The 26,549-nt window shown below is 46.6% G+C and overlaps 1 protein-coding gene across 7 annotated transcripts in view; it reads right to left on the bottom strand.

Annotated features, from left to right (window-relative positions):
- Nucleotides 1–1,595: 1,595 nt before the first annotated feature.
- Nucleotides 1,596–26,549, bottom strand: part of DNAH9 (dynein axonemal heavy chain 9) — a 199,429-nt gene continuing 174,475 nt past the window's right edge. For 3 of the 7 annotated variants that reach the window (XM_068654540.1, XM_068654541.1, XM_068654542.1), the window contains 7 exons: nucleotides 25,960–26,187; nucleotides 22,213–22,404; nucleotides 21,528–21,719; nucleotides 20,603–20,773; nucleotides 17,929–18,111; nucleotides 9,041–9,430; nucleotides 1,596–2,441 (listed from right to left, as the gene is read on the bottom strand). In XM_068654540.1, the coding sequence (XP_068510641.1) occupies nucleotides 2,214–2,441; nucleotides 9,041–9,430; nucleotides 17,929–18,111; nucleotides 20,603–20,773; nucleotides 21,528–21,719; nucleotides 22,213–22,404; nucleotides 25,960–26,187 (1,584 nt within the window). In that variant the 3' untranslated portion in view covers nucleotides 1,596–2,213. The remainder of the gene's footprint in view (nucleotides 2,442–9,040; nucleotides 9,431–17,928; nucleotides 18,112–20,602; nucleotides 20,774–21,527; nucleotides 21,720–22,212; nucleotides 22,405–25,959; nucleotides 26,188–26,549) is intronic. The other 4 variants (XM_068654544.1, XM_068654546.1, XM_068654547.1 and 1 more) reach the window with 2 other exon arrangements.

Below are 26,549 nucleotides of genomic sequence, written 5' to 3'. Positions count from 1 at the left end.
AATGTGATTTAATTTAATAGCTCTCCCACTAACAGACATCTTCTAGCAAGACAGTGGACATCTGGAATAGTCTACAGAACTGGCTACGTCATTTACAGGTTAAGTGCACTTTTAAAATAGGCAGCTTTGACAGCTCACTCCCTTGTATTACATATCTGCAGATGTCTTTTGCCAAGCCGTAACTTGCTGCCTGACAACTAAACAAAGCTCTTGCCAGAAAGTGTCCTCATCTAACCTTGCCCTAGAAGGTCAGTGTTCTCCAGAACTGCAAAGACAAGGATTTTGCATCTCTGCAATCCCTCAGGAAGACATCTGCTACACTGTTCAGCCCAAGCCAGTTACTGTGGAGCTCCCACAAAACCAGAGAACCTCACCCTCCTACATTGCTCTGGGTAGAAAGCAGATGCCCTGGATTGGTATGGGATGTCCCCATCAGTGTGAGCTGAGGCCACCTAACAGCCTTTGATATGAGTTTGGTATGAGGCTGTGAGGAACCCAGTGCTGCCCACCAAACATGAAGCCTGCGGCAGCCTCTGCACATCCAGCCCCTGGCTGGCTCCACAACCACAGGAAGCCCTTCAGGAGTGGCAAGATGCAAGTAAGGGGGGTTGAAGACTACCAAACATAGATCAGCTCCTTGGCAGCAAGTTGAATCATCCTTTTCTTCATCTCCCAGCGTAGGGCTCTCCACAAGACCCAGATGAACTGAAAGCTGGATGAGCCCTTGTGAGCATCCATAACTGACTGGCACACAGGCAGGCAGAGCTACCAAGGCCACGGGAGCACTTCCCAGCAGACCAGTATGACATGTGGTGACAGCAGAGCACCATGCTACACACGCCTGCTTCCCTGCACTGCAACACGTGGTCAGCGGGGAACATCAGCACTGTTGCTTCCTGGCTTTTGGCTTTCTGATCATTGGGGGTTTCACACTTACCCACTTCTTTAGGATGCTCTGGCCGAGGAAGCTGTCTGATGAAACCTCTGATTTAAAGACCTCTCTGGAGACCATTCACTGTAGAGTCCTCAGGTGATGCTGGTAAGCTCCTGCTCACTGAGATGAAGCACTGGGCTCAGCCCAGGCTTTGGAGGAGATTTTCACAGGATTCCTGAAATGAATCTTCAGGGAGGGCATGATGCCATATGGCAGGTTAGAGTTGTATCAGTAAGATACAGCAAACAATTCCAGATACCTGCATCAAGCTCAGAGAGGGCAGTGACCCCACTAATGAAAAACCCATGGCTACATGCATGGTGAGGGGCAGCAGGATACCATATACCAGATGGGGAGGAAAAACAGCAAAGAGCAGAGGCAGGGACTTGTGCTATGCCACAAAGCACTGCAGACTGCAGGGAGAGCGCAGGACAGCTCCAGGTCCCCAGGCAACCCTAACTCCCCATGTCCCAGCTCCTGCAGACCAAAAAGCACTGTGTGCCTGGCTCATTGAGGTAATGCGCAGACCATCATCCCTCTATGGAACTCATCAGTTCTCACCCACTCCATTCACATTTACAAGTGCAACTATCCAAACAGTTGCGTTTGTCCCACCTGTTACTGCACATGCTCTCCACACAATGAGTAAATGTGTCATACTGGTCTCCACGCAGTACTAGGCCAGGAACAATGATTTTATTAGTAATTTTCTATCATTACAAAATAGTCTTCTTAAATAAGCCCCGTGCTGCATTTTTACTGTTGATTACATTAATCATGTTAGATATTAATACTATTTTCAATGGTTCTAAAGTTTACATGAATATTAGCAAGAAACAGAACACATCCACCACAGCTGCTGGGTTCAACATTACACTTATGAGAAAGAAACATTCACATACAGAAAAGAACAAGATCTAAAGAATTTCACACATCACCGAACTACCTATGATTCTGGCAAAATTACTTTTGAATCATGAAAGAGAAATGAACTTTAATTTCAGATTTGAGCTTAACACTCTCTGGGTATGGAAAATGTGGGTGTGGGTTTGGATCTTCCAGCACAGCAGTGCAGGAACCAAGGGACATTGGTTTACAGCAGTCAAGAATCTGGTCCAAGTGTCTGTACCTCTCTCAGCTCCTTGCTGACTCTATTTAGGCCAAGAGGCCACTACTCAGAGAGATGGAGCTTGGGTTTAGTCTAAGCAAAGCTGTGTTTTCAAAATTGTCTGAGAAAGAAATTGCTAGGGATTTTAAATGAGGCACTCTGCTGGTGAGCCTAGATCTGTAGCAGCAACGCCACACCAGCGAGCACCCACTTGGAAGGATTTTCTCTAGTTTTAAGGTTAAAAGTCCACACATAAGTTGGCCCTCTCTGGCGTGTTTTGTAGACAGGACACGGGTACACACTACGGGTATCTTGCTTGTCAGCTGGAATGGCTTTGATGAAAATGACAGGCATGGCCGGGGTTAGTTCCTTGAGCCTGGCATCAGTGATTATCCCAGCCTACAAAGGAAAGAAGAGGTCTTAGTTAGATTGCCAAAACCTCCATCTGCTGTACCCCAATACACATGATCACCTGTAATGTTTATACAGGCTGGCCTTATGGGGCAAGTGCAAACATCTCCCCTGAGATCAGGGGGTTGGATAAGTCTATCTGAGGTAAGGAGGGCCTGGATCAAACACCTGCCTATTTCATCAGATGTCTCCCTCAAATGTAGCTTATTCCAAGGGGACTGGTACAAGCTGATACCCGCTGTCCCCAGGTGCCCAAACCCACGTGTGCCTGAGAAGAAATCTATGAAGGAACAATGCTCCTGTCCATGTCTTTGTCCAGCTCCTGATCTCCTGTCTACATCTACATCTAGCCTAGAAGTCCTGCCTATGTCCAGGGCCATCACACTTGTTCTATACCCAGCTCTTACTCAGGGTTTTTCCAGACCAGAACCACTTCACAGGGAGTGAGGGCCACCTAAGTCCTATAAGAAAGCTGGAGAGGGACTCTGTGTCAGGGGATGTAGTGACAGGACAAGGGGTAGTGGCTTTAAACTAAAAGAGGGTGGATTTAGATAAGACATAAGGAAGAAATTCTTTACTATGAGGGTGGTGAGGCCCTGGCGCAGGCTGCCCCAGGAGCTGTGGGTGCCCCATCCCTGGCGGCGCCCAAGGCCAGGCTGGATGGGGCTGGGGGCAGCCTGGGCTGGGGGCAGGGGGCCCTGCCCATGGCAAGTGAATTGGAACAGAATGGTCTTTAAGGTTCCTTCCAGCACAAACCATTCTGTGATTCTGTGAACATTGTATGTGCTAGGACCAACAGTGGACACCTGAGCAGGGCTCAGGCTGGAGAACAACACTCCTCTGAGAAGAGCATAGAAGACATCAAGTGTCCCACCACAGCACCACGCTTTGAGCATGACCTGGGATAGCCTGTCTACTGTGTACTGACTGCAGAAAATGTTTGCAGGGCCCCAAAAGGTACCATGGGCTTGTTTCCAGTCTCAAAGTTGCTCTCATGAGCACAGGGGATTCAGGTGGCTTATGCCTGAGAGAATATAATCTCAAACTAACAAGCCCACATTATCCTCTCCAAAGCAATGCTCTGTCTCAGCAGGCTGCCTGACCTGGGAGAAAGATAGGATGCTGTCAGGGCAAGAAATCAACGGCTTGTTTTGCTAACTCAGGTCTCTACAGCAACTTGTGTTTCTCTTTCTGACAATAAAATGCACTCCGCATCAATCAAGTTCCAGGAAAGCCTGCAAAACTGCTTAATGGAGGCTAGAGAGAGCAAATGAAAACAAATATGGAAAAGGAAATAAAACTTCTCAGTGCTAAAGAAATTGCTTCTCTCTACAGCTTAGCTTCACATATCATTATTATTTCAAATGCTCTTAGATCAGAGTTGTGGGATGAGATTCAACCTCTCTCTAATAGTTTGCTTAGTTCTGCAAATGAGTGAAGAAAAATAATTCCTCTTGCAATACATCTTGGTTTAATTGTACTTATACCATCTGTTACACTAAGCTAACGATAAACCCAACTCTGATTTAGGATTTTGTATTTCCAACGTGCTTATAATTCTTATAATACCTTGCATAGGAGCTATTTATCAAACATTATGATGTTCTCTTTTTAAATCCATATCTTTCATCTCTGAGATCAGATTTTGATCAGATCTCTTTCTCTCTCTCTCTTTTTTTTTTAACTGATAATAATTCAAATCAAATTTCCAATATATATTTTACCTATTTCTAGGTTAACAAGATCTGATATCTCCTAGAGGTATCTCTATGGGACATATCATTGTGTTATGTCTGGGCTGATTTGCATTTGCATTTTTTTATCACTTGCACAATCAAAATTAATTCCACTCTGAAAGGAATTTTTTCTAACCACTGCCACAGCACACCCAGTAAAAAGCCACCGTTCTGTGCTCAGAGAGCTCTAGGCTGCAGATCCTAAAGTAGTCTTCACTTCTGTTTGTCTTGGCTTCTCAACAGTCACTCTGAAGAGTGGACATAATACATTGCCACATGCCAAAGGACACAAAACAGCTGTCACAAGCCAGAGATGATGACAAATGGGCCCAAGTACAAATGCATTGAGCCAACATTCCTTTCCACTCAACTGTATTTTGAGGTGTTACAAGCATGGGCACATCTTATTTAGGGTCTGTTGTCTTAAGAACCTTTTTGCGTGGCTTGGTTGCCTTTCAGCTAGAGTTGGATCTGTTTGCAGGGCAGGGGGCTGATACTGCCAGCCAGCTGGGCGTGCTGGGTCTGTCTGGGATGGAGTTAACTTTCCCAAGTAAAATCACCACAGTAAAACCACCACACTGGGGCTGGTGATTCAGCCAGCAGCGCAGCCAGAACATCACTCCAAGGTGGTCCAGAGACATCTCCATCTTCAGCTGGAGATGGGGAATGTGAAGAGCTGTGCAGTGGAGAAACCCTAATGGTGTTCTGTCCACCACAGCCAAATGAGAAATGAATTGTTAATTCTGACTAGTTTCAGAATTGAGGTACAGATGGAAAAGTATTTGCCAAATTATGCATTTTTCAAAAACAACTGTAAATGAGAGACCGGCTGCTCACAGCACAGTTTGCAGGTGTCCCCTCCATGGCTGCATTGTATGTTTACCACTGGAGACCCCAGCTTCAACCAAATCCCCCTCTGGCTCTCACAGCTCACAAATACATGGCATTACTGACAGTTGACATCTACAGGCAAAGGCTTCATGTCACATTCCATTCCACCCCGTCCTCCCCCCCCCCCCCAAAGAAATTTCAGTCTCTGTTGCATGAGATTTGATGTACCATAGACTCAGCAGAAGGATGTGGCAAGCTGAGATGGTCAGGGATCACAGCACTGGGTATACCAGGGCTGGGCTGCGCACTGATGCTGTTTTCATCTATACTAGCTTCTGGGAAGCACATGAGATAAAAAAATGAGTGATATGCAACTGTTCCCAAAGATACTGAGCTACCTGAACCACCAAATAAATGCGTGCTCTTATTGTTCCTCACCACACAGATCTGTCCCTTCTAAGCCTCTCCACTGGTTGAAGGCTGGTGCTTTGCATAGGATTAGCTTTATAAAGTACATCGAAGCTCTAGGTGGTGTGCCATGAAAGATACAGACAGTATTAAGCCACTGCTCAGCACTCCATGCACACCTTCCAAGGACAAGGCAGTGTGTTGTCTATACACTGCAAAACTCTGTGTGGCACAAAACCCACCTCTCCCCTTGTCCTACCATGCTCCAGTGCCCTTGGTGAGTAGCAGGGCACACACCTGGCATCAAACGCTTCAGCCCTGGGAGTGAGAAAGCCAGGAATCAGTCAGCAGTCTCCCAGTCCTGAGACAAAATTTCTCATAGTGTTACCAGTCAAACCGTGTCTTGTTGAGCTCCACTGACTTTTACAGTGCTACAGCAACAGATCATTTGGACCCAAAATAACCTGCTTGGTTTCATTTCATTTAATAGCAGCCTGCAGTTTTGTAATGAATGTTTTATAAATTTAAGACACCCAAGGGCAAACATAAATGTTTAAATAAATAGAAAAATGTGAGTAGGAGAACACAGGAGGAATTCTCTCCCTTTTGGAAGCAAAATCTAAATGTGAAATATTATTTTAAAAGTGGAGGTATTCCCCAGAGGAGTTCTTCTAAACATGACCTGCCATTCTTATCAGAGGATTAATTGGAAGAAGTATACAACCAAAATAACTGTGCAGCTGTTTTAATAATTTTTCATCCATTCATGTATACCGGTGCTCACTGGATTACAGGTAAAACGAATAGTTCCACTGGGTAGAAATGATATTTTGGTGTGAGGAGCAACATATGAAAATATTCTTTTTCTTTCTGAAATAAATTGAAGCATGATACCCAGAGACTATGAATGGTTCTATAAATGTAATTGCTTGGCATCTTTCAATCAAAAGGAAAATGTAACCAGAAAAACACATTTACTGAAGTCTAGGTTGTCTCTGAAAAGAAACTGCACTGCTGAATGTAGTCACCCATACAAGATACTGGAGGGAGCAGAGGAGAGAAGCCACACATACCCCCCAAAAATTTCTGGCTTCACACCACCAAAACCTCTTACTCTTTACTTCCATTACCACCTGGGAAAAGACAAAACTAGGTGGAACTCAGCCATTTTCTAGTAATGTTGGCAATGATGATAACAGAAAACATAACAGCAATCACTGGAATTTGCTTTTACTGGAACATTTGACACGCAAGACCAGTACTTTTTAAAAACCCTCTCTATTCTGCTGTGTCCAGCTGATTTTTATCAGCTTAAAATGTTCATTCCTGAGGTCAAGTGAAATCCAGTGTTCCCTGTAGCAGGGGTTTGTGACCTCCAAGTGCTACAAGGGTGGTTTTTTGTTTGTTTGTTTGTTTGTTTTTGTACGGCAGCCACACCAAAGGTTTAGGAAAGGAACAGTCAGGGAACTGTAGGGGCTTGGTAAATGGACTGGGCTTGTCCTTGTTCTTCTGCAGTGACTTCTGCTGTCAGCAAAGACAAATCCAACATAGGAGGAGATCTGACCCTACAACCATGTGAGACCTTTACAGAAACCTTTTGACAAGGTCCTTGCCAATGTTTTTCACTGTCTGTGGCTCCTCAGACCCAGCATACACGTTGGATCCCAGAGAAGAAATGGCCTGGAGCTTTGCCTTTCCCAAGGTTTGCAATAAAATGTTCAGGATACATCAGTCAGTGAGTTCTATGCTTTGCCTAACTTTCTGTCCTTCATGGAAAATTACTGCAGAGAGAGAGTTGAAAAATAAATGGAGAGTATTAGAGTTGAATTGTGGGGTCAGGATGGGATATGGTATATAACAGGAGTGGTCCCTCTAGTCAGCATCTTACCACCAAGCCCCACAAGAGATAAAAGTTAAGGCTCTGAAGAGCTGCCCCTGAAAGAAAAACCTCCTCCTTTGAGAGGGCAAACTTGACACAGATAAGTAAGTTTTGGGTGACCCACTTTGATCACCCTTCACTCCCTTGCAGATCAGTGGCAGCAGGAGCATTGCGCGGGCTGCCCAGAAGAAGAGCTGCATGAATCACTGTCATTTAATTCTCACGCGCAGCACAAATTGGGATTCGTGGTACCAACAGACGAGGTAGCTCACAGGACCAAGCCCAGTGGGGATTTGTCAGACTAATGGCTCTCGCTCTGCAGACTGAAATCCTAACAGCTGACAACTGTCAGAAGGAATGACAGGGACAAGTGTGCTCCTCTGGGATGCTGCAGCATGAGGTGCTCTGTAAGAGCAGTGCTGACAGCTACACGGACAGGAAATAGCAAGTGAGCAGGCTTCCCTTCATGTTCCTGGTTGGTGAGTGTGGCTCTCACCCTGGCTGCCCTGAGGCTGGCTGCTACGGCCAAAGGGCATTGGGCCACATCCAGAAAGGGGAATAAGAGCAAGGGTCACCCACTCCTGCTGTCTGTTTGTCCAGAACTTGCCTCCCCCACACCACACTGGGCCGTCAGCATGAGTCTGCCTTGGCCATACAGGTTAGACCTCCGTGCAAGCTTTATTTGCCATCCTAAGGGGATGACTGAAGGATGTCATTCACTTTTGGTCACAAGCCCTATCTATGCAGATGACAGCATGCACCACTCAACAGCAGAGGGACTGTGGTCTGGCGTTGGCACATACCATCCATTTATTTCTGGGGATATGAAGAGGTAGGATCAGGACCTCTCAGGGTCCTCTCCTTTCTCCTCACTGCTGCTAAGCAGAGGACAGAGTAGTGACACAGTAAAAGTCTGTCATGTAACTTTCGAAAGCAGCAGTAGGGAACTGGGGTTGTTTTGTCTGCAGAAGAGGCGGCTCAGGGGAGACCTCATTGCTCTCTACAAGTACCTGAAAGGAAGGTGTGGAGAGCTGGGGATCAGCCTCTTCTGGCAGGTAACTAGTGATAGGACCAGAGGGAATGGCCTCAAGTTGTGCCAAGGGCAGTTTAGGTTGGAGATTAGAAGACATTTCTTCTCAGAAAGAGCAGTCAGGCATTGGGACTGGTTGCCCAGGGAGGTGGTGGCATCACCCTCCCTGGGGGTGTTCAAGGAAAGGTTGGACGTGGTGCTTGGGGACATGATTTAGTGGGTGACATTGGTAATAAGGGGACGGTTGGACCAGATGATCTTGGAGGTCTTTTCCAACCTTAATGATTCCATGATTCATTCACAACCATGCAAACGTGCAGGGGCTATACAACCCTGAGAGGACCCCACATTATGTGTGTTTCCTAACACCTTGAGTACCAGAAGCTGTTTACATACTCTGTCAGTGTCACTGAGGTTGAGATTCACCTTGCAGAAACCAAACGTCAGTCCAAGTTGGCCAGCCTGAAATCCCTTCATAGCCACAGAACAGGCCACTCCTAAGTGGTGATCCATCTGACCATCCTGGATACCTACCCAAGGCTGCAGAGAGACCCAGTTCTTTCCCACCCCTATAGAAGCAGGTCAAACTTCTACTTTAGATGTGTGACTGTCTGGGCTGGGAAGTTTCCCGGAGCACAGTACCAAGTAATAAGGGCATAAAGTCTGTGATTCCTCTTGTAACACAACAGCCTTGGGAGCTCACCTGTGCATCCCAGCGTGCACCCTCCATGAACAACCCGTAGACATAAGCCCCTTCCCGAGGAGGACTGGCAAAATCTTCCCGGTTCTTCTTCGTCACATCACACTGCAAGGTCATCTTGTCCAAAGGCCACTCATTCTTTCGGGCTGTGGACTGCATGATGGCTGTCAGGAAAGACTGGGGATTGAAAAACCCAGCAAGCCACACTGCAGAGGGTAAAGAAAAGTCTCCTGTCCAGGTCTCCAGCTCCTTGATGCGAGTGAGGAGGTCAGCAAACCACATGCCCAGGCTGGCCGTGGAAGGATAGGCCTTCTTTATCCAGGACTCAGGCACCGTGTCCAAGAAGAGGGCATTCTGTAAGTTCTCCATGTCACTTGTCATGGTCAACTCTCCCTGAGTAAGAGAGGGCACAGTTAGCAGCAGCAACTGTTTAACCTGAACAAAGCTGCTTGACAGCAGAGGCTGAGCAAGGAAGCATAGAAGAGCACAGCACCCTACAATGTCACCAGTGTTCACGTACTGTGAATTTCTTCATGAGTTCTGGGTTTTCATGAATACCACTGACTGCAGCCTAATGCTCCTACAGTCTTATCACCCCTACTGTAAAACTATTACTTGGAGGAAAAGCTATGTAGGAGTGACAGTGAGCATGACTGTCCTTCAGCTGCCCCAGTGTTACTTCTGTTTTTTCTCATTGACTGAAGATCTTTATGGGGCAGATTTTCAGAGGCACAAAGCTGTTGCCACCAACACTACCAGAGCAGGGCACTGGGGTCTCTGATAACCTACTCCAAATTGTCCAAATGTTTGTTACACCAAGTCCTTTCTGCTTCCTCTCCTCCACTTCCCCTCACTCCCCTCCTCCTTTAATACTCTGCAGTGCAAGTCTTTCTTTTTGACTTCACGTGTTGCCTGCAAATATAATCACAGGTTCTTTCACAGCAGGGAAACACACAACAAATTAAGATATGATTCAGCCAAGTGGGATAGAGAAACTTGGCTTTTCCTCTACCCAGCAGTTAATTATTAAAGCTTTTAGAAATCTGCATCAGTTTGGCCCAAACAGGAGAAGAGCTGGAACATCAATTCATGGTCAAAAAAAAGGGGTTCTGCATAACAGCATCCCCCTTGAACTTCTGGTTCTCTGCAGTAGGGCCCCTGCTAGTTGAAAATCAAAAAAATTCCTGTTGTATCCATCTGAAATTACCTTAAGTCTAAGCAAGAGATGTCTGAATGGCACTGATGCTGGAAGTGCAGCTGACAGAGGCTGATAAGAGATGCAGCAGCCTGTGCAGTAGGTTGCACAGAGGGGAACACAGAGAGGGCTCACAAACTGCCAGGAGGGGGGCGGCATACACTGGTGGTGACAGGCCAAGGAGAACAGTCCTCAGCACAGGAAATTCCACTGAAACACAAGTACAAACTTTTTTTACTGTGAGGGTGCTCAAACACAGGCACAGATTGCTCAGAGAGGATGTGGAGTCTCCATCCTTGGAGATACTGGTAACCCAACTGGGCATGGTCCTGGGCAACCTGCTCCAGTTGACCCTGCCTTGAGCGGGGCTGTGGGGGATTGGACTTAATCTCCAGAGCAACTGATCTGTGATTCTGTGACACTCAGACCAGCCAGATTGCAAAAACAGAACTTGCAACTGCGGGCTCAGCTGCTACTGGCTCACAGTGCCCTGAACAATTTAAAACTTTGCATGCCCCATGCTGAGATGGCAGGGCACAACACACCGTAGCAGTTCGGAGACAATGTTGATCGCTGGTGTCCATTATAAATACTTACTTTTGTCCCCTTATCATTTTGCCAAAATTTATCTGACTTATAATTTCTCTTTCCCTCAGGCTGAGTGTTTTTGGAATGATTAACTGAACCCAGTTGTGCCATTGCTGAGAATGAGGGCAAGGGAATTGGGTCACTCTATTCACATTAACAAATTCCAACTGTTCTTTCACAGGACTTCAGTGCCTCCAGCCATGAGGTCAGCAGAGGTGCCCTTTGCAGGGGCAGGGAAATTTATGAAGCTTTAGCAAAAGTTGAAATCCTTTTAAAGCAACCCGACACGTGTTTAGCAAAGCTTGTCAGAGTCCAGCAGTTAGAAAATCTTTGCAGCTTATTCCTACACTGACTGTGCTGCTTCCCCGCCGAGCTCTGATCTGCAGATTGCACTGACAGGCTTCAGCAGTCAAGATCACAGCTAAGACCCAGCCAGACCACAGGAGTGCAGTAACAAGCGTCCTTATTGATGGCCCTGGCAGTCACAAATGGAGGCAGGCTAGGTGCTGGGTGATCAAGACTCAGGGCATGCTGGCGCTCCCAGGTTAGCAAGCATTTTTCTTAAAGTATGTATAGCATGATGAGACCAGAGACACCCAAGCTCGTGACCGAACTTGTCATCCCCAGAGCTAACCACACTGCAAATGTAACACACAGAGATGCTGGATGACAGCTTAAACAAAGGACTGAGCACACATCTGCGCAGGCACTGTGCCTTGTCAATGGGAGGAAGGACATCAGCTGAATTCAGGCACCAGGAATATCCATTTTGGCTTTTTAAACTAGACTTGGAATACTTATCTTTTGTTTCCCCCCATAAAAAATTCTAAATTTCAACTATAAAATTATTTTTTTTGGCAACTGGTAATAAGTGCTTCAGTTTGGGCACTATCAAGAAGCAAGGGTGGTACTTCAGTGGGCTGTGTCTCCCCAGCACCCACCAACTCAAATCGGAGCTGAGAGCACTTCTGCACTGCCTTCAGGTCTGGAAGCCACCACGGGCCCAGGACCTCCATTCAGAGTTGCTCCCCACAATCTGTGGCTTCCCGTGCACAAGTCCCCTCCCTGGGAATTGTGCATCTCTCAACAGGCTGGACTGACACAAAGGATTATTAAGCCTCTGCTCCAAAGATGATTTGTTAAAAGCAAGTAACTCAACCTGCAGGGTTTCCCCCATGGAGAACAGATTTCCAGTGGACAGAGAAAACCACGTGTACAGAGGTTTTAAGATGGTCTTTTTTTTAATGCTCTTGAAGCTAGATCTGACAAATGAGTTTAAATGAATGGCTTAAACCGAGCAGAACAGCTCTAACTGCCTTTCAAAATGCACACCAGCCTCCCTGGTTTCATAAAGCTACTCAACAGTTTTGTGTGAGCAGGAGGCAGGTAAGTGTCTGCCAGTAACTCACCTCACCATTTCTATTCAATGATTTTATATTTGTAGGGAATCTTAAAATGGCAGGTTACCTGGTAAAAGGTCTTCAAAGCCCTGAGTAATTCCAAGCACAAAGGTTAAACACCCTTGAGAACGATCTCTCATTTTGGTATTTGCTATGCAGCTGCACAGAAATATAAAGGCAGTGCATGCTCCATGCATTTCCCCTCAGGTACCTGAGTTTTTTCACTTTATAACACATTTGAAAAAAATTTAGTGACCTGCAATTAAAGCTTACACAACAGAAAAGCACGGCCATATCCAATCAGAGGAGCTGGTAGATGGTCAAAATGATTTGACCTCAGCTGGGAACAGTAATCATGGTTTTGTTATTTAACAATTTCTGTTGGCACACAAACTCTGAAGTCACATTTTGGTTCCTTCCTCATTCGTATCACGTAGGTCATCATCACATGTCTCAGGAGAACATAGCTCCCTATTCAATAGGCTGGTGTCAGGTTAAAACCATGGCAGGACCAGACAGAAATTGTCTGATGGGCAAAGTACTGCACTGGTCACAGGAGGACACTGAGAACCATGGGATCTTCTGGCATGGACAGTCAGAAGCATTATTCACTCCTGGAAAGGTTTTGAAGCTGGTAAAAAATATTGTAAAATGTGTGCAGTCAGATAGATTGATTTAAAAACATAATCCTCGTGATCATATATCCTGCCTAGTTTTACTTTCAGGAAACAAATGAATTACCAAATGTAATTTTCAGGGAGGCTTGAGAAAAGCAATTTTCAAAGCCTGCGCATTCAAGCATACTTGCTGGAATCTCCTGCAGGGGTTCAAAGCATCTATAGCCACTCTCTCACAGAGTTGCCCAAACACAATTATGCATACATTTGCATTTCAGATGCTGAATACTAAAGTGCATCCGGAATGATTCAAGCTTTTTTTTTTTTTCCCCAAACACTGGGTGTAATTTTCGTTAAAGACACCCTTGAAGGAAATCCTAATCATCCTGCAGACATTCCCTCAAGATGAGCAGACTATTGTCACATATTGTTTTCTCAGTTAAGGTTATTTTCACTTGATACAGCGAAACACTCCCCCCAGTTAGCCTTATGAAATTTGGTCTTACTGTATCTTTTTACAATATTTATTATCCTAATGGAGGCTTAGCCTTCACTGAAGTTGCAAAATCTGCTCACAGAAATGATACTGGGTACAACATTAGCATGCAAGTGTTTCAGCCCAGCCACTGGTCTTACTGAAGTCATCCAGAACAAAGGGCTTTGAAATGCAACATGTCAGTTATTTTTGATGGCTACCAGGCTATTGCAATTTCTCTCCCTCTTACTGGGATGTCTCCTATTTTTGGACCAAACAATCGCTTTCCGTTACATAAACACAATGAATTATTCAAAAATTCAAATTAGCCATGACATTTCCAAATTGCCTTCTTTTAGCAGATAGTCGGTTAAAAACAATAGGACTTGCTTCCTCTGTGTTTTATTTATTCTCTTCCGAGATCCATGGCTCCTGTTATGTAAACTCTCCTCCTCTGAGTGCTGTCAGTCAAGATTCCCAATCCAGAAGATTAACGTGCATTAATGGTTCTCGTAGGAGCTGCTCTCAGAAGGAACAATTAAAGAATGATTCCTCTTCCAAACCAAGCACGAGAGCTAGCTGCCAAGCCGGGACAGCACCGCTGCCTACAGGAGGAGCCAGCAGCAGTGGCCCCGGCCATTGCAAGACACCCAAGGCACGGGAAGGGCCCCTTGAGTGACGCTGGGCAGTGGCACAGGCCCTGCACAGCACCTGACTCAGTCTGAAGGGACCCACAGCAATCTCTGTGTACAGGCACAGAAGGATCACCTGCTGGCTGTATCTAAGACCCTTCAGTTTCTTCAGTTCACACAAGATTAAGAAATGTTAATATGAGTATGTGTATCTACTCTGAGTAGTCCTGAAGTCCTGGCCTTTTGGTCTCTGAATCCCACTGTAGGCACTGTGGCTGTTGTAGTCATTAGAGGTGCCTTTTCTGAAGATGCTATTTCAATTCCTTGCCATGATTTGTGGCAGGGCTTTGGGAAGAAATTTGCCCCTTCTATTATTGCCTGATTTCCATGGTACATATTGCCTGTGGTTTATTTAGGCCCCTGCTTCCACTCATTCTCCCTACCAATGTTAAATAACTTACTCTTCTCCATGTTAAATCTAATCACTACACTTTGTTCAAGTTACAATTATAGCTTGTTTGGGGCTCAAGGAATCACAGAATCACAGAATCACAGAATTTCTAGGTTGGAAGAGACCTCAAGATCATCGAGTCCAACCTCTAACCTAACACTAACAGTCCCCACTAAACCATATCCCTAAGCTCTACATCTAAACGTCTTTTAAAGACTTCCAGGGATGGTAACTCAACCACCTCCCTGGGCAGCCTGTTCCAGTGCCTAACAACCCTTTCAGTAAAGAAGTTCTTCCTAACATCTAACCTAAAACTCCCCTGGCGCAACTTTAGCCCATTCCCCCTCGTCCTGTCACCAGGCACGTGGGAGAACAGACCAACCCCCACCTCACTACAGCCTCCTTTAAGGTATCTGTAGAGAGCGATAAGGTCGCCCCTGAGCCTCCTCTTCTCCAGGCTGAACAAGCCCAGCTCCCTCAGCCGCTCCTCGTAGGACTTGTTCTCCAGGCCCCTCACCAGCTTCGTCGCCCTTCTTTGGACCCGCTCAAGCACCTCGATGTCCTTCTTGTAGCGAGGGGCCCAAAACTGAACACAGTACTCGAGGTGCAGCCTCACCAGAGCCGAGTACAGGGGGACGATCACCTCCCTAGCCCTGCTGGTCACACTGTTTCTGATACAAGCCAGGATGCCGTTGGCCTTCTTGGCCACCTGAGCACACTGCTGGCTCATATTCAGCCGACTGTCCACCATCACTTCCAGGTCCTTCTCTGCCTGGCAGCTCTCCAACCACTCATCTCCCAGCCTGTAGCTCTGCTTGGGGTTAGAATAAAAGAATATCCTGAGTTGGAAGGGACCCTTAAGGATCATCAAGTCCAACTCTTGACACCGCACAGGTCTACCCAAAAGTTCAGACCATGTGACTAAGTGCACAGTCCAATCTCTTCTTAAATTCAGACAGGCTCGGTGCAGTGACCACTTCCCTGGGGAGCCTGTTCCAGTGTGCGACCACTCTCTCTGTGAAGAACCCCCTCCTGATGTCAAGCCTAAATTTCCCCTGCCTCAGCTTAACCCCGTTCCCGCGGGTATTGCGCCCCAGGTGCAGGACCCGGCACTTGGCCTTGTTGAACTTCATGCAGTTGACCTCAGCCCATCGGTGCAGCCTATCCAGATCCTCCTGCAGAGCCTTCCTACCCTCGAGCAGATCGACACACGCACCTAACTTGGTGTCATCTGCAAACTTACTGAGGGTGCACTCAATGCCCTCGTCCAGATCATTGATGAAGATGTTGAAGAGGACCGGCCCCAGCACCGAGCCCTGGGGGACGCCACTAGTGACTGGCCTCCAACTGGACTTGACTCCATTTACCACAACTCTTTCGGCCCGGCTATCCAGCCAGTTTCTAACCCAACGAAGCGTGCGCCAGTCCAAGCCATGAGCAGCCAGTTTCTTGAGGAGAATGCTGTGGGAGACGGTGTCAAAAGCCTTGCTGAAGTCAAGGTAGACCACATCCACAGCCTTTCCCTCGTCCACCCAGCGCATCACTTTGTCATAGAAGGAGATCAGGTTCGTCAAGCAGGATCTGCCTTCCATAAACCCATGCTGACTGGGCCTGATCGCCTGCTTGCCCTTCAAGTGCCGCATGATGACTCCCAAGAGGATCTGCTCCATGAGCTTCCCTGGTACTGAGGTCAAACTGACAGGCCTGTAGTTCCCCGGGTCAGCCCTCCGGCCCTTCTTGTAGATGGGCGTCACATTTGCTAGCCGCCAGTCAGCTGGGACCTCCCCCGATAGCCAGGACTGAAACATTAAATCACTTCTTTCCATCTGTCTCAGGAAAAAGAATTTTCACTGCCTCATGCTAGAAAATAAAGGAAATCTGTTTGTAACAACAGACTACATAAATATTAGCCTATTTCAAAATGGACTGAACATACTGGGCCATCACCAAGCGGTTATGGTATGTCTGTCTCTTCAATCAAGACAAGAAGCATCAGCAATGAACACAGTGCAGAAGTGCCTACACTAGCACTGGTCTGAGCTGCTGGATTCTCAGTGCACAGCACAATGAGGCTGGGATTTAGGAGCAGCCTAATCCTCTCCTTGAGCTGCAGACACCTAAAATCCCAGAGCCAACCCCTAGCACCTCTGTGTGTGCACTGCAGATATACCATTTGAAGATCTTTCTTCAAAGGTGCCCTCAGAAGACTGTTGGGACTGTCATTCAGTCTCAGGACAGGTCCTCCTCACTCGCCTGCCAGCCCTGTCTATGGTGTCAGGACAAAGTAGTTGCAGGTCCTTCAAGCATGGTGACTCCCATGCTATGCAGAGCACTTTTGTGAGCTGAGTTTTGGCAGAATGGGATGACAACCTGTTATTTGGAAAATGATGGAACAGGGAGTGCCCAGAGACTGATGTCCTTAGTTGCTGCCTCACACCATTAAACTGCCCAGAGAGCAAGTTTGTGGCAATGATGAGGAGGAGGCATCAGGGTAGCGCTGAAGCCACCAGCTTTGTACCACGACCTCCAGGCACGTACCTTCCTTTCTAAGGGATGTGCAGCAAATACAGTCACTGTGAAGAGCCTTTTGGAATGACAAAGTGAAGAAGGAAAGTTGCTTCAAGCTCATCAGGCTGGCCAGGCAGGTCAGTGCAGCCTGATCTATGCCCATTTATTACTGAATATGAAGTTAACAGCCTCTTATATTTTGTGTCAACATCTGCCTGGGAGGGAAATCAGAAGATGGCTTCCCCTACCATCAGATACAACTTCAAAGCACAACCCTCTTGTGCATCCTGTTGAACCCAGAAGCTTGCATACAACCTGGCATGTCCTGCCAGCCCCAGAGCCCTTCACTGTTCTCTGTAAGCAATGGCCAAAGCCACTGCCCGGAAGGACACAGACATCATTTTTCTGTATCAGTCTGGTTTCTTATCAGGGTGGAGAAGTAACTGTGCATGAAACAATCATAGACAGTATCTCCATAAGGGAAGCCAGCTCCTGACTCTTCTATTTGCAATTGACTCGTACCCAGCAAAGGGAGTTTTAGCCTTTCCAAAGCTCTTGATTTTTATTTTTATTTTTATTATTTTTGCCTTTTTGTCTCACAGCTCTGGATATTCTTGCATCCTTACACATGACCAATCTTTCCTTTGATTTCAGCCTTTAATGAGACCTTGCTACAAACTCCCCCCTATTAACAGGATGTTTTGTGAAAAGGTATGATATTTTGGCTAAGTTTTAAATAGGCTGCTTCTCAGTTTCTGAGAGAACTACTGTTGCTGTGCTACAGTATCAGGAAGTGCCTGAAGCCATCATTATTATGTATATCTTTAACCCCATCCAAAGCCTGTGCTCATGGCTTGGGGACAATGTGCTGTTTGAAATGCATCTGTGAATCTTTTCCCATGGAGTCAAGTTGGTTTTGCAGCTAGCAGTGCTGTATACAGACTGTGACCCGTTTTATTCCCTGAGCACCTTTTCATCATCAAGATTTTAACGATGTTGTGGTTGCAGGCATACAGAGCTCCTACCTTCAGCCCTAGGTCCAGTTCCTTGAGAGAGCGCTTTATTTCACTGGTGAGGATGTTCATGCGTTCACATTCCTGGAAGGCAACTACAACATATGGTGTCCTCTCCTCCACTTTTGCCATCAGTTCTGCAATGTTAAACTCATCTATCAGCTTCTCTAGCATCTCATCCAGAAGAGCTTTCACCTGTGTGCCAGAGGGAGAAGAGAGAGGGATGTTAGTGAATGGCCAACGGGGCTTTCTCAACTGACAGCTGTCTGACCATGGGATGAAAACTCCATCTGCCAGTTGCTGTCTCCAAAAACAATCAGTGTCAGCTGCCCTGGGCATTGCACCTTTCAAAGAGCTTGCCCCATCCTATTAAAATTCAAATGCTTACAAAAGTTAATGTCAGATGAGAAGTTTTCAAAATGATGGCTTAAAAATGTCAGTGTGACATGTAACATTCTCCTTTCTTCTCAAGTCTCACGTCTGCACTCATACTTCTTCTAAGGTCAGACTCAGTGCAGGCAGACTAAGGGGGCTACAGACTCAGCTGAGCTGCGGGACAACCTGAGCCCGTAAGCTGTTTTTCTGTGGTATATTGACAGAGAGGTGATTTTATAAAATTGGATTTTAAGCTGAATTTGGCATTCTGAACTAACAGATCTATGGAATACAGGTGCAATAAAACAAAGTTATTTTGCGTTGGAAACAGTGCCTTATACCTCTAAATACTAAACAGGGAAAACAATGCAACAAGATGCCTCTAGTACCTAAACAATAAATACAACAGGAAAGTCCTTTCTGGTTAACAATAAGACATGAAGCCCCTAATCTTCATGGGACCATTGTTTATGTACAGTGTTTTACATTTTTACTTTTACATTATTAAGATACAAAGGTTCATGTGGACCACTGAGCAATTTGGTATGGAAGTCTCTCACACTGTTTCCTCAAGGACTTTTCAGGAGCGTGCTACACACAGTTACGGTTCCAACAGTTTTCACGTGCAAAAGCTGATGTGTGTGTGACAATGACAGCTGCCAGCCAGTGGCAGAAGCACCCCCTGGGTAATTTCTTTGCCATGCCCGCTGGCATTCATATTTTGGACTCTGTACTCCTATTTCTTCCCATTGCTGCTCTCCAAACTCTCCACACACGTCAGACATTATGAAGAATTGGCAATGCATAGGCTGTTATTGCAACCAGCAAGGTTGCTGAAGCTAAAGCTCAGCTGGAAAAGCTCTTGAGCTGCACCTGAGGTGCAGTATAGAAACACTTTGCAATTTGAAATTTCCCTGCAAATCTCTTTGGCTCTCACTTTTTCACAGCAATAATGGCTCATTTTCTGTAATGTGGCCTCAGAAACTTGTGGGAGTAACTGGACTTGTCAGAGCTTTGGGAAAAAAAAAGACAGCTTCCCAGCCATTTCAATGCAAGATCTCTAAAACTGTCTCAGCCAAACAAGGGGCTGAAAATCCTCAAAAGGATAAGCTAAGACACAACTCCTTCCTCACTCTCTTGGAAGGACTGAGTGAAAGGGGTATGGCCAGTGCCAGGTATACCTCAGGAAATGAGAGAGATCACCTCCAGGAGAACATTAGTTGTGGGAGCATCCCCAGGCAGGAGGCAGTGCAGTGGGGCAAGACTCACCTTGCTTCCAGGCTGCTTTTCTTCTGTGATCATGAAGCCCCTGAGGGCAGCTTGACTGTCTCCAGGGGACTGCAGCATAGCCCTGCCCTGTGATATCCTCCACTGGCTGGATCACCCACTGATAATTCTGCTTCTCTGGCCAAGGACTCAAATTGTAATTAAATGGCAAAAAGGGTTGGGATAGGAGGAAAGGTATTCACATTTGCTATCTTTGAGCATCTCCTTTGACCTTGCTACCTCTGGATTATTCCCTTTACCTCAAACTCCTGCATGGACTGAACATGCCCACCACTTCTGAGTAGCCGTTAGGCAAGGTCTGTAAGTTCCCCAGCAGCATACCAAGCCAAAGGAAACATGTGAAACCACAAACTTCACAAAAGCTTCCTATTAGCCATTAATTAATTTGCAGCACTTGATACAGAAGTCTTAAGTCTACAGAAATAAAAAACTGAGCAAGTGTTGTCTGGTTTCAGATCCTGTTATGAATGCTTGGGCTAGATTTTAATGAGCTGTGAGTTTCAAGAGGAAGAGCTGAGATCAGTCTGATACATGGGCATAGTAAATGAGTTCAGTTAGAAGTAAGGAATTACAAGGCCCCTGGGAGCTCTGGAGCTGGGTGGGACCTGGTGGCAGCACTAAGTGATGGGCTGAGCACTGGGTGGCACATTGCACCCAGCAGACAGTGCACATGGGAGTCCATCGGTATGCCAGTCACAGCCTGGTGCACAGGGACTGGTGGCTCAGAGACAGGGGAGGCCACAGAGGTTTATTTGCAACGTCATCACGGGATGATAATGAAGGCACTGCAGTTCAGGGGGTAATTAAAAGCCACTGTCCTATTACTGACAATACTCCAATTACATCCCACCATGGTGATGTTCTGCATAATATGAGGCTGGCGGTTTTAGACACTTGGTTTGTATCTGGCAAAAACAGAACACATCATAATAAGCAGTTGTGAGTCCAACCTGAGCTAGACAGGGCTGCTTAGGTGTGAGAACAGCTATCAAAATTCAACAGCCCCTTTCTCTACTGCTCTCACCGTTTCTTCCTTGGTCACCACTCCTCCTTCACCCATGCTGCTGTCCCGGGGCTGCATCTCTAACACGATGCGGAAGAGCTTCTCCGAGGTCTGGGTAAGGAAGCCAATCTCGGCATTGGGATGGAGGCCATACAGATAAGGAGACTCTGGTGGCAAGCTGTCATCTATGTACTGTATGGAGAAATGCAGGCTTAGGTTATATATACAACCCAGGATGCTTTGCCTTCAGAGCTCAGGGTGCTAAAATTTAGCCCGGGCTGATACAGCACTGCTCACGGTTTGAACATCAGAGCACCAATGGGACAAAGGAGGCTACAGAAAAAAAGAACTGCTTTTACTCCTACCATGAGGATTTGGTAATTGCTAAAGTTTGGCTTGGCTGCCTATCTCAGGCCTGGATCTTCTCTAGCAATTATCTGCTGTTCGTTTCAGCATCAATACTCCAAAATCCCTTGTGGGAATTTAGCTTCCAGGAGTTAATTTTTATGAACAAAACCAGCCTAATATGCCTGTCCCTGCTGCTGCATTTGTGTACAAAGAACAGATGAGATCAGTAAGTAGATCAACAAGACCCTTCACTGTTTTGCATCAAAACTGATGATAAAAGGAGTTTGAAAGGGCCATTTTAGCAAACAGTATGTGGATGTAATTTTCCAGGAGCCCCGCTCAAGTCTCAAGAACCAATACAGTTGTTCTATTCATGCATGAACAGAATGGACCTATGATGAAGTAGTAAATTACCATTAGACTTGGTTCATCCAAGGGAATGCTGAAACATCTACAGAAACAGCACATAATGGGAAATAACAGGAGGTATGCTGAAACACTGCAGTCCTATTCACTGCCTCCTAAAACAGATTATCAGGCAGTTATAGAAAACATTACACTTATGTGTATAAATAATGACAGAGAACAAACAGTTTACCTGATGATAGCCATTATAGTCCATGCTCCCCGGGAGGGGGAATCCTGGAGCAAGGAAGAGCTCTCCCTCCAGCATTTCTGGCTTAATAAATTCTTCCAAATAGGTTTTGCAAAGTCGCCTGTCCCAGTCATCTGTAATGTGACCTCCGTACATAATCTCACCAAAGAGGTAGCGTAAATCATCATATGGGACCTGAAGAATAAAGCAGAAGGGCATGACAGAGTTCAGGCAGCCTGAGCCCCACCAGCAGCATCGCTGAGCTACAGGCTGCAGCTCTAAGTACCGATCTGCACAGTGAGTGCTCCCATTGCACTATTTCAGTTTTCTAAGTAAACAAACATTAGGCAGTAGTTAAATCCTGCCCAGGGAAAACTGGATCACAGCATAGACTTCATGCAGTTTCCCACTGAAATGCAAATGTATTCTAAATTCTGTTAAACCAAAGACCACTATGTATTTCCAGTGAATGAAGACTACAGGCACTATTTGATATGATTTACAAGCTGCTGCAGATGTGAGCAGCATTGTTTCCTACCTCACCAGCAGAGATATACCAGACTGTGATGTTATAAAAACAAAGATATGAGGGAAAAGGAATTCATGGAAAGTTCCCAGTAGTTTCAGCACAAGCCAGCCCATCACTGGCCGTTAAAAGCCACCAAAGAGCCCCTGCTGATTCACCCACCTTTGAGCTGGCCTCCAGATAATTGTACAGCACGTTAACAGAGATAGTGAGGTCTCCAGTGTTGAAGGGGTAGGAACGGTTCCAGCCTTGGGGGCCAAATTTGCGCCTCTCTGCCACCACGGCATGGAAATAACAGAGGACAAACAGGATGCTCTTGAACTCATTCTCCCGGGTGCACATCTCCAGAGTGTCCTGCAATACAGGCAGAGAGGCAGGGCTGTGTCAGTCTATGCCACCTCCCAAGTATCAGACTTCAGACAGGTGTGAATTGATTTGCCCCATCAGTTCATTTCTGCTTAACTACACATTCCCTCATTCTCTGAGACAGTGAGTTTGCATTGCAAATTTATTGGCAAATTCCAATGCATTGTTTCCAAATTCATGTTTTCCTTTCCACCTTTGTATGAGGAAGACATCCCTGACAGGCAGGAGGGGAAGGAAAGGTGCCCTCACTCAGCACCAGCATGTGCCCCACATCCCATGCAGGGAGATGGAGAGAGGCACCACAGACAGGAGCAGCAGCCCAAGGCAAGGCTCCTGCTGGGGAGGACTACATCTGGAAGAACCAAGTTCCTTCCTGCCCCTTGGGTACAAAAGGTTTCCTTGGATAAGCATTCCTCTGAGCTGCAGGGCTGAGGCAGCAGGGAACTCTCCCAGAAGGGCTGCACTCGATGCTCTGCACCCAGCCAGCCTGGCTGCACGCTGCAGCAATGGATTTGCTGACAGCACGACCTCATGCATTGCACCAAGGCAAGGATGGGAGGAACTGCCAAAGATCCAAGCAGGGAGGATCAAATGCTTGGGAAAATAAAATAAATCACCGCCATCCACAAAACCCACAAATGCAGCCTTTTAAAGTCAGCACAGCATCTGGGGTTTCCTTGCCCAACTTCCAGGCTATGCTTGAAGTCTGAATACCTACACACACACAAAGGAGTGGGCACAATTGTGACGGCAGAGGTGAAGGGGAGGAAGCCTGAGTCATTTCACCAGTGAAAATGCACAGAGGGAACCAGTCTGTAAAGAGCTCAGGTCCCACTGATAGGGAGCCTGGGCAGCTGTGCCTCTCCCTAGTGTATGAGCATCACTGCCATGGGACAGCAGAGCAAAGAAATGAAGATCTGGAGGTGCACGCACAGCATGAGGCTGAAGCTCTGCTCTCACAGATGGGTCTACAACCCCTTTCTGTGGCTGAAGCCTGGTGGAGGCTTGCATGGCTCCTGGTATTGGCAGGAGCAGCAGATCCCCTGCCCCACAGGAGGAGGGTGATGGGACATCCCACAGCCAGCAACACAGATCTTCCCAGAACTGGGCAACGAATGTGTTAGGAAGGACTTGCCTACACTTCCACCCACATCACTGCAAGCCCTCCCCAGGACCTGCGTGTCCACGATGCAGTGGCCCTGACCTCTACAGCTAAGCCTGTGGCTGAGCAAGGAGGGAGCAGCTGCACCAGCCCCTCCATCCTCCTTGCCAGGGACAGCCCCTGTAGCTCCGTTCTGTTACGTGACAAAGACCACAAAGGACACCTGTGTGACTTCTCTTCATTACCTTCACCTAAAAAAATCTGTTACGTTAGACCTCTAACCAGCTGTTAGAGACCCCTGTTCGGGGTCTCTGCTGAACAAGGGGAAACAGTTGCTGCAAAACATGTAGGACGTTGGCTAACTGCATAAAGGGACCAAGAACTGCCCAAGCACTATTTTCCACTTGAAGCTCCCTTAATTATCATCAACCCAATGAAGAACAGGTACAAATATGCACTGAGTGCCTCTCCCATTACAGAAAACACCTCTGAACTTCAAGGAGAGCTTGCTTGAATGAAAACCAAGTATGAACCCATCTCAGGCTCATTTGGTCTCGCTATTTCGTTGTGCATTTTTATTTCAGCTACAAAGCAGAACAATATTCCCTCCACACAATAATGGGCCTTCTTTGCGGCTTTCAGCTAAAAGTTAAATTTGAACATCTATTCTGTACAAAGCAGAGAAATGAAGTGTAAAGGAGCCCCACCTACTCGCTCCAGGATTTGTGAAAAAAGACATTTTATAATACTCCAGCAATTTAGAAAATGCTAATTACTATCTGATTGAAACAAGCAGAGGCAGGATGAAAATGTTACTTTGGGTGAAGGTTCTCCCCTCCCTTACTCTTCAGGATGTTTTGTGAAGTTCAGGATGATGAACTACAGTAGATAAAAATGGAATAATCTTCTCTGACTGTGGACATCAATCCTTGTGCTGTGGCTTCCAGCCTCACCTCCTCAGAGAGGGCAGCTCCTGAACTTGAGATCCCCCTGTACCCATCTGCAAAAAAAGGTTGTTCCCATTTCCCTGCCCCATGGACCTGTGCCTGGGGTTCAGCACAGGCTGTGGCTGTTCCAGCCTGGTCCCAAATAACATGGAGAGAATGAATCATTCTGCAAGATGCGCCCTGCGTGCTTCTGGAGCAGCCAGGTGCAGAATGGAGAGGTTGCAGTAAGTGTGGTCCTAGTGCCACGAAGAAGCAGTCTGAGGGATGAGAATGCCTTCAGGCCCTTCTGGTGGCTGTGGGTTTAACAGATAGAGTCTTGCTGCGAGAATTCAGCATGCCAATGCAGTGGCGACGTGCGAATGAAGGTAACGGGCAGTCAGGACAGCTGAGTGCAATGGTCTGTGTCTTTACTAAAGGTATCACCATAAAAGTGAGCAGTTAGCCCTTAGCCCTTTGGCTCATGCAGAAAATGGGGTGGGCAGAAGTGCAGCAGTGATGCACGACAGCTCCAGCACTTCCTGGCAGGCCAGGATGCTCCTGGGGAGGCGCTACGCTGCACTGGGAGCGTTCCTGTGCCATCATTATATACATTGATCCCTGCCCCTGCAGTCACCAAGAGAAGAATATTCACCCATCACTTTCACAAGCTTCATTTCTGTGTCCCCTGCACAGGAGACTGCTGCAGTCCACAAAGAGCAGGGACGGTGGCCATTGCAATGGGAATGTGGGTATATGATAAATGTGGGCTGCATGTGATAAAAACAACAAACAACCTACCATCGGCTACTCTCCTCATGGGACACCAATACTCAAGACAGACTACTTTATCTTCATCTGGAAAAGCAAGCCCTCCCTGCAGAGAGACTGCAGTGCTAAATCACAGTAGTTGTGATGTCAGTGAGGTTTTGAGCTGAATGGGCCTTGAGGCACACAGGGCAAAGTCCCCCTGAACTTCTCGGAAGAGTGATCTGGGATGCATTGCATCAGCAGTGTCAGATCTCTAACCCCAGTTAACCAGCAGGGCAAAATGCAAGGTTTAAGCTGGTCTCCTCTCCATGTTGCTGAGTGATAGATGACAGTTGTAATACGTCACTCAGCAGCCCAAAATGGATACAGAAGTCAAGTCAAATCATGACAAAAGTTTCTCCCAAATGCTGTATTCAGAAGTTTGATTCCATAAAAAAAAAAAAAAAAAAAAAAAAAAAAACCACAGTTATTTTAAGAATTATATATTGATGATAAAATGAGTGAATTGGACAGAAATCTGGCTGTGAACATCTGCAAGAATGTGACGATTCAGGATTTCTCCCTTGGAAAATGAGTGCTGGGAAAGAGATCTGGAGAACAGAGAAGGGCTTGATGGACCTGGAGACTATGAGATGTGAAGGGACTCGCACCCTCTCAGCCTGGGACTGGCGGAGTCCCCACGTGTCACAGCTCCAGCAGCTCCAAGCTGCTCCACCACCAACGGGATGTCCCCACTGCCCCTCCTACCTGGGTGAAGTTGTCAAGGGCTTTGTGCAGGTTCGCGTGCATCCCGGTTGGGGCCTCATTGGTGATTTTGATAGAGTTCTCCAGGATGCCCTGAGGAATGATGTGGCTGTCCGGGGAGGGTGCTGGCTCCGCACTAATGAAGACACGGAAATCTTGGTGGCTGCTCTCACTGTGCTGCTCCAGCTTCTTCTCCAAAGAACTCAGCCACTTGGCCACCAGGTGGATGTTCTGGCAGGGACAAAGGGGACACAGCTTCATCAGTCTCCCCTGCTGACACCCACATTAATCGGGCACCAAATCCATCACACAAATGAATGACACCCACCAAGCCTAAGCACTGGAAGTTGATACTTGCCCCAAGAATTACACCTGTGTGTAATTCACAGACCCAAATATCCTGACACATTACTTTTAAATTCACAGTGGTCAATATAAATAACCAGCAATTAAGCAAGCCATTCATGGGTTGCTTGTGTTCTCAGGGCTGACAATCTCCTGTTCATTACAGTTACGTACGGCTGATGAAGTAATGTTACTGCCCCAGATGTTTGTTCATTTTTAACAGAGTATCAGTGAGGGCCATCAATACC

Source organism: Anas acuta, chromosome 18, assembly GCF_963932015.1.
Source record: "Anas acuta chromosome 18, bAnaAcu1.1, whole genome shotgun sequence".
Classification (NCBI taxonomy): Eukaryota; Metazoa; Chordata; class Aves; order Anseriformes; family Anatidae; genus Anas; species Anas acuta.
Note: the sequence above shows the minus strand (reverse complement) of the source record. Positions and strands in the feature narration are given on the sequence as shown.